Raw genomic sequence first — 7,703 nt, 5'->3', positions numbered from 1 at the left:
CCAGGGGTAATTAGTAAGATTGTAATATTGGAGACATTTTTGTTCAAATTTATTTTGTGAGACTATGTTACTAGCAACCCTGTTATCAAAAGACTCATGAACCCACAAGCAATTGGTGCACAAATAATTTAGTCCCTATAGACTCCTTCAGTAAGTATTGGGTTAAACAATCCATTGGTGGATTTAATAAATTTATTTTTTCTGTTTATTGTTCTTGAACCACAGATTTCTTGCAGTAATACATGTTTGAAATTAAAAGAGCACTTTTGAATTTAATTACATTTCTGCTGATCTAATAGATACAAATAACACCAATATACTTTCAATATCATACATATAAAAAACACTTAAGTACCTCGTACATATTCCATACTTAACAATTTTGAGTAAATGTACAAGTTTGAAAGCAACTTATCATAATAAGCTCCCATAAGTCATAACTGTTAGCTTCTGTTATCTAACATTTTTCATACTTAAAACAATTTCTTCATAATTTTGCATTTCATGTGAACTATTTTCTTTACCACCTACAACTTTATCCCCTGCCCTCACTAACTTCCCATTTGTTTTTGGAATCATCTGTAATCTTTTGCTTGTATAATATTTATGTACACTTGAATTTTCTCAACTCCTATTGGTTCTCCACCAATCATGGTATTGCCTGTATGCTTTATACAACATCACACCTTTTACCAAAGTATTTGGCAGAAATATGTGACCATTATTTTCTCTATCTCATAATTAACAGCTACTTAAACTAATTCTAGATTTTCATGTAGTACCATACTGTGGCTGCCTTTGTATGTTTATGCTACATGTATCAAACAACAGTTTTTTATTTAACATAACTTACAGACACCAAGAAACCATTGGATCTTTCATGGCTAGTCTTGCACACCCACCATTTGAAAAAGTAAGAATCTTTACTTTTAAGGAAATAATTGTTTTACTATCTAAAACTCATGTAAGGTGCTAGCCTCCACTACTTCTGATGGCAACTCATTCCATTAGTTAATTAACCTGTCTATTCCAAATCTCAAATTTGTGTTTTCTCTTCTGTTATCTTCAGAATATAACAAAAATAAACCAAGAGGCCTTTAAACTATAGGTCTCCTGGATAGTCTGATAATCTTAAACATGATCACATTCTACCTTTTTTTTTCTCTCAAGATATATTAGGTTATAAGAAATAAACCTATCCCCTAAAAGATAACTTTTCTATTGCTGTAATCATTCTAGTAGCCTTCCTGTGAACTCTTTCCAACAAGCCAATATCCTTTCTTAAATTAGGAGACCAAAACTGAACACAATATTCAAAATGAGGCTGTACTAGAGATTTGTACAGAGATAATTACCTTTCTACTTGTAATTGATATTTGTAAATAACCCTACACTGCATTGGCTTTACTTCCAGCAACATATCCCTGCTTTGGTGGCTTATCAACCATGTTATTAATATCTTTTCCTTCTGCCACATTTTTGAGTTGGTTCCCATTACTATTTAACACATGATCCAAATTAGATCCCAAATGCATTACTTTGCATTAACTATAATGAAATGTCATTTGTAAGATACTTGTTTAAAGTCATCTGACTACTTAATTTCAGTTAACTTTGTGTTTAATAAAATAAAACAAATAAAATTTACACCTGTACATGTATTGTCATTCTATTTTAAAATATATTTTGAACAGAGTGATTCTTTAAGCATATAGAGAAATTAAACCAATAATGTTAAGATCATTCATGTTATGCATGGACTGCATATTATTTCTTAATGTAGGTGCAATTGGCAGTATTTAATTCAGCCATTTTAGTATGATTCAAGGATTTACTTAAGACCTCTCCTCAAACAATATTAGAATGATAAACATAAAAAAAGAAGTTTAAAACTTATAAGATGAATGTTAAAATCTTACATTTAATTATTTTCAGATGTTTCAGAATATGCAAAATATATATGTATACTATGTAACTTACTAGTTTCTGTTAATAAAATCCTTTTCCCTTAATAATTCCATTTTTTGCACAAATGAGTATTTAAATCCACACATCTAAATTATTTTTGTTACTTACGCACTAAACTAACACACAAGTACTCTTTCTACGTTACAACATTCACTAAAGCAATAGTTATGTTTATTGCTAAGATGATGGTTTCTAGATTTGAAGAAATTCATAATGGAAGATGTTATATTAAATAAATATACTGTTAACCAATAATGATTTTTATGGATACATATATTTCATATACTTTGATCTTTGTACCACAGCAGGAAGATAACTCTAGATATAAAGTAAGAAATTTATCACTAAACAATGCTTGAGACCACATACAGAACAATACAGCATTATCATATACTTTCATTCATAGCAAATACATGAGACCATTTTTTGATATGTACCTGTACCTTGAAATCAAAAATATTAACCATGTATATAAAAAGTATACTTACAGAAGTGTAACACAGCCATACAACGATAATTAACCCAAATGGTGTTCACACATTATTGTACTAAAAATAATTTTCTTTATTCAAATAAGAGCATGGTATGAAGTGTGTAAATATCATTCTTAATGTCTCATCTGCTTATAATAATAATAATAATTCCAAATGGATTAATCAAGAATGAATTTTAAATATTAGAAACAGTGTGTGGTTAGCTTACTATTGATATACTTCCATATAAAGTTTTAACATAAACACTATACAGTTGAGCCAGTTTACACAACCTAAATTCATACATATTTGTACCATATTACTTTTTCTTTCAGAGAACCCTTATCTTTACAGCTCATATTTTAGATTACTAATGAGCTCAAGCTTTTCATTATATGAAATAAAAGTATCAACTTAAAATGTTTTATTTTGCTAACAAAGGCAACATTTTAACAACAAGTATAATACATACACTTTACCTCTAAAAAAAAAAAAAGAAAATAAAATTTAACATGATGATGTCTTGAATATATTTTTTATAAGTAACTGGTAATTTAGCTGAATGATTAAAGCTTTGATATTTTGAAGTTAAAACTACTGTATAATAATGTTATGAAATACAAGCTACAGGTATATACCATTCTATGTCTAAAAAAAATATCACCTACACATTATGACCATTTTAGAATGTTGTTTTGTGTTCAAGAATGTACACATAACTATATATATATATATATATATTTCATCTTCCACTAAAATCAAAATATTTCTCAATAACATACTTTGAGAGAAATTTTGATAAATAAAGCAACATACAGCACATGACACAGATTATTTTATCACCATATTATTTTAATATCAAATATTACAGATCACAGAAATTTGTGGGTACTAGATAAATTATCTTAAAGAATAAAATAGAAAGTGTATATGCAATTCCCACTTTTGATACCATATATTTATGCACTGTATGAAATGATTCACTTTAAATAGCCTTTACCTTTTTGTCATGAAGAACCCTATACATTTAAATACTTAGGTTAGTCCACAATAGTTACTCAAACTAGATCGAGAGCCAAACAAATTTTCAAAATAACTAACAAAATTTTCACAATGTTCTCCTTTAGCAAATGCTGCTGAACCTCTCAGTCTGATATTCCTCTGTTCGAAGCACTTAAATACAGCATAGTAGATGGCTGGGTTATCTGTATTCATTGCTGCTTCCAAGAACTTTCGAGCAGAAATGTTATCCATGTCACCAGTGCTTCGAATAAATTTTAGTGCTGACACAACTTGCTGTTTGGAGAGTAAAACCTCAATTATTTCTTCATTAGCTGTTCCTAGTCTTTTTAGCATATCTAGAGCTAATTGATGTGATGGAGGATAAAGGCTCTGCAGAGAAAGCATTAAACAAGCTAGAGGTTTCGAGTCACTGAGAATATGGTACTGTAAAAATTGGTGTAACTGGTAGAAACAACGATGATGGACAAGGGTGTTAATTAGGAGCTCATACAAGTAATGTTGTACAGGTATTTGGTGTTGAGTCAGTGAGCGAATATACTCTATCAAAACTGCAACAACTAACTTATAACTGATATCGCTACTTTCCTCAAACACAGAAAACACATGTGTATACATATCTGACTGGTCAATAACTATACCTTGAACTCGTTGACGAGCAGCCTCACTCTCTGCGTAAGCTTTATACACATGGTTCAATTTATCAAATATTCTTGCAAGATCCACTAGAGACAGCTGGTTTTCTGGTAAAATGCCCTTTCTACAAACCTTTAAGATAACATCTTTGGAAGTTTTTCTTAGTAGCAAAAAGTCAATCAGGAGACATTTATCAGCAATTCTATCAACAAGAGGTTCTAATTGAATTTGCACATACCACATACATCCCAATTTGGCATCTATCACAATGTTTGGCTGAAATACAATCCAGTTAGGAGAATATAGTTCACATTCAACTTCAGCCAATTCTGACATACTGTGGCTTGGGACGGTAGGCACCTTGAGTTTAAACGGCTTTATAGGGTAAGGTGAAGTAAATGGTCGATGATACTTGAAGTAGCCATCACTTTCACATGGCAACCTTATGTCAAAAATCATTGATGTTTTTGAAGCCTGATGATGAACAAGGACAAGATTGTCTATGACATTAACTGCAAAACGTCCACTCATATCCAACTTCAAGATGTCAGTTTTTCTTGGTGGAGTATCTTTCTGAAATGTGTATATAACAATCTCTGCACCAGTATTACCAGGGCCTCGGGACTGATGCCTAAGTACAATGATACAAGTTTTCATATAAATTGTTGCTAATGCTACATCTCTTTCTAGCAAACACAATTTTGGTGGTTTGGGAATTATAGGTAGGTCAACTTCAAACTTCGCTAATCTATAAACACTACCTGGTCTAAATTGAAATGGATGCAGCATATTTCCAAGTGTACCAGATGACAAAAGCAGAAGAGTTATTTCTGGTTGATATACAAACCAATTTACAGGGACATTGTATGTTTTGAGGGATTTCAGAGTTCTTTTTTCAGGGCTTACCTGATACAACTCTATGCCATGATCAGTAACAAATACCACCTCATTAATTGCAGTCCAGATAAATCCTAATACTTTAGTTGTTTTTCCTTTACAGCTCTGAGAATATTCTAAAGCATCAATATCATCAGAAAAATTTGCAAATTCAACTGACTTCTGACATCTCTGTATAGCTAATATTTTTTGGTCTGGTGAAAATTTTATAGAAATAACATCACCCTTATCTTCCATACGAAAATTGCTACTTGTTTTCACATCTGGGCCCTTCACAACAACACCCATAGCACCTCCTGAACGAACAGCAAAAACCTGTTTATTAGCATCATCAAAGAAAACATTTGAAATCTTGCTTACAGGTTCAAATCGTACAGGATTTGGGCCTAGTTCGAGGAAATGCTTTTCTTCATCCATGACTAAAGTCTATTAAAAATACTATAGTCCACTTTTTTTAGTGTGATTTGGATGGCTATATGTAATGAAGTTAATATATATATAAACACCATCCAATGATCTTTTTTCTACTGCTAAGGTAAACTAGTACTAGTACTCAAGTAGTAGTAGTAGTAGTATTAATTTTAATTACTACTACTAGCCTTAGTAACTGAAAGTATTGGAGGCAAATTCCGTAAAATAGTGTAGATATAAGCGTAGTTCATTTAAACTTTTGAACAGATCAACATCTCTTACACTCCAGTATTACTGTATTGTACTACTACTGTAGTTTAGTAGGTAGTTTAACTTTCAACTTAACTCAGAATCCAACGCCGTTTCTGTACAATGACTCGATGATTTCGCTTTTCTCAATCTAAAAATATTAAACTCATTGTCTCTATAATCTAGCCTCAGCACAATTAACGTCTGGTTATTTTTTGCTTATACATTTCTCCATACTACAATCTTCACTTTTAAAGTTGTAATGCCTCTACAGACATTTACTGTTTCATCGCAGATTCGCTTTCTTATTTACCCGTAGATAGCTATAGATAACCATACTGGTCACGTGATAATATCTTAACTAAACGTACATGTGTAATAGCCACAGTGGTCTTCCATACGTCGTGCTAAAAGACTGTGGCGCCACAAGGCGTGAATGAGGATGGTCAAATGCTCAAACAGTAAGGATAAAATGGCTAGTAAGTGCAATAATAATATGGTTTGCGAGAGAAAAGCAGCAAGAAATAATTTCTGTTGTAAAGTTTCGCAGTATCAACTGTTGATCCATAAAGTGTATAAAGGTTTCAATTTCCTTAAGTATGTAAAAGAAAGGCATTTACGCGAAGACTAGGCTATTCGCCTGAAAATGTGGAGGAAAAAATAAAACCTAACAATTCATATGAAGTAATACTGCCATGGCGTGTTTGTTGAAACACTTCATAACTGTCGAAAAAACAAGATTATAGATAATTTCGACTTCATACGGTTTCCCAGTTAAATTTGAGGTTGACAAACACAATGCAAAAATGGTTATATTATTTTCTTCATGTTATTTTTTCATATGTCTTGTTTAGTGTTTAAAAGACATTCTCCTTAGTTAAGCAGCGTTGACGATTACCAATATAATCTAATATTTTTACGATGGAAAAACTTCTAGTTCATTTTAGATTTTGCAGTTAAATTAGTAAAATTTAGCAATTAAAGGGTCAGTCTTTCTTAAGTGTCCAGTTTAATGTCGCCAGTGTTCTGGGGCAAATTTCTCTGAGTACGTACTTTACACAAACATACAGTAATTTTTAAATGAGAGATGATGGACAGAACTTTCCAAACACATGTAATATGTTTAGTTTTTGTTAAGTTCTCCCAGCAAACCAAAGAAATAAACAATAGTGGGGCGTTAAAAGCAGCATCTCACCAGCAGAAAAATTTAATTTCAAAGCAATAACACAAACACAAAAATTGTAAGTATGATTCAAGCGTTTATTGTGATTAATTAGTAAACATTTATGTTTTGTAAATTTATTATTAGCTGATTGTCCGATTACTTTTTCACATATAAAAATATCTAAAATAACACATTGCTGTAATCGTATGTTCTCTTTTACGGTTGTTTTTTTCAAGACAATAATTAAAAATTTTTGAGTAAATAAAAATAATATAGCCTAAAATCAATCCGGGAAGTATACATTTTGATTTGATATCACTCTAAACATAGGGTATCAAGAGATGTTTTGGGTATGTCCATTTGGAGCTTGTAATAAAATTAGTTTTTCAGCACGTGATCTCCTTTACGCATATATCTAGTGTAAATACTCAAATTGTGTTATTTTGTTATATCGTTATACACAACAGCCAAGACATTTGTTGTAATCAATAAATGAAAGGATAAGAGTAAATTGCATTCTTCAATAAAAGTCACTGAACATGGAATTGCGTGAACTCCTTTACGTGTTCTACTTTACTTCAGTTTTGCTTCAGAGGGGAATATATAGAGTACATAATGCTTTTCCCGTCATATTTAGTTTCCACCAGATGATTAGGGTAGGGTGAATCTGAAATGTATTAGTCACAAATCAACTAATTTTTCTGCAAGAAAAGTCCTTGAAAGTGGGATTACATAACAGGTGTGCGTATCTCTTTAACTGTATAAGTAACATTGAAATGGTGTGAGTGCTGATAGTTTTAAGTTTAATTTTAAATGACTGATCAATTACAAAGCTAAATCTGTTAGCGATAATTAGGGGTCTATTTATTGGTGGGGGTCCCTCA

The 7,703-nt window shown here is 31.4% G+C and overlaps 1 protein-coding gene across 1 annotated transcript; it reads right to left on the bottom strand.

The window, feature by feature from the left end:
• Positions 1 to 206: 206 nt before the first annotated feature.
• On the bottom strand, positions 207 to 6,040 carry LOC106465615 (uncharacterized protein C18orf8-like). Its single transcript, XM_013925851.2, has one exon. It carries the CDS (start codon positions 5,409 to 5,411, stop codon positions 3,477 to 3,479), a length of 1,935 nt encoding a protein of 644 aa, XP_013781305.1. The 5' UTR covers positions 5,412 to 6,040; the 3' UTR covers positions 207 to 3,476.
• Between the last annotated feature and the right edge of the window lie 1,663 nt (positions 6,041 to 7,703).

This window comes from Limulus polyphemus, unplaced genomic scaffold, assembly GCF_000517525.1.
Source record: "Limulus polyphemus unplaced genomic scaffold, Limulus_polyphemus-2.1.2 Scaffold2000, whole genome shotgun sequence".
Taxonomy (NCBI): Eukaryota; Metazoa; Arthropoda; class Merostomata; order Xiphosura; family Limulidae; genus Limulus; species Limulus polyphemus.
This window is presented reverse-complemented; position numbering and strand designations above follow the sequence as displayed.

Bases quoted from the DNA above. Each gene is read 5' to 3' on its own strand.
- LOC106465615 (XM_013925851.2), bottom strand. From the start codon at position 5,411: ATGGATGAAGAAAAGCATTTCCTCGAACTAGGCCCAAATCCTGTACGA.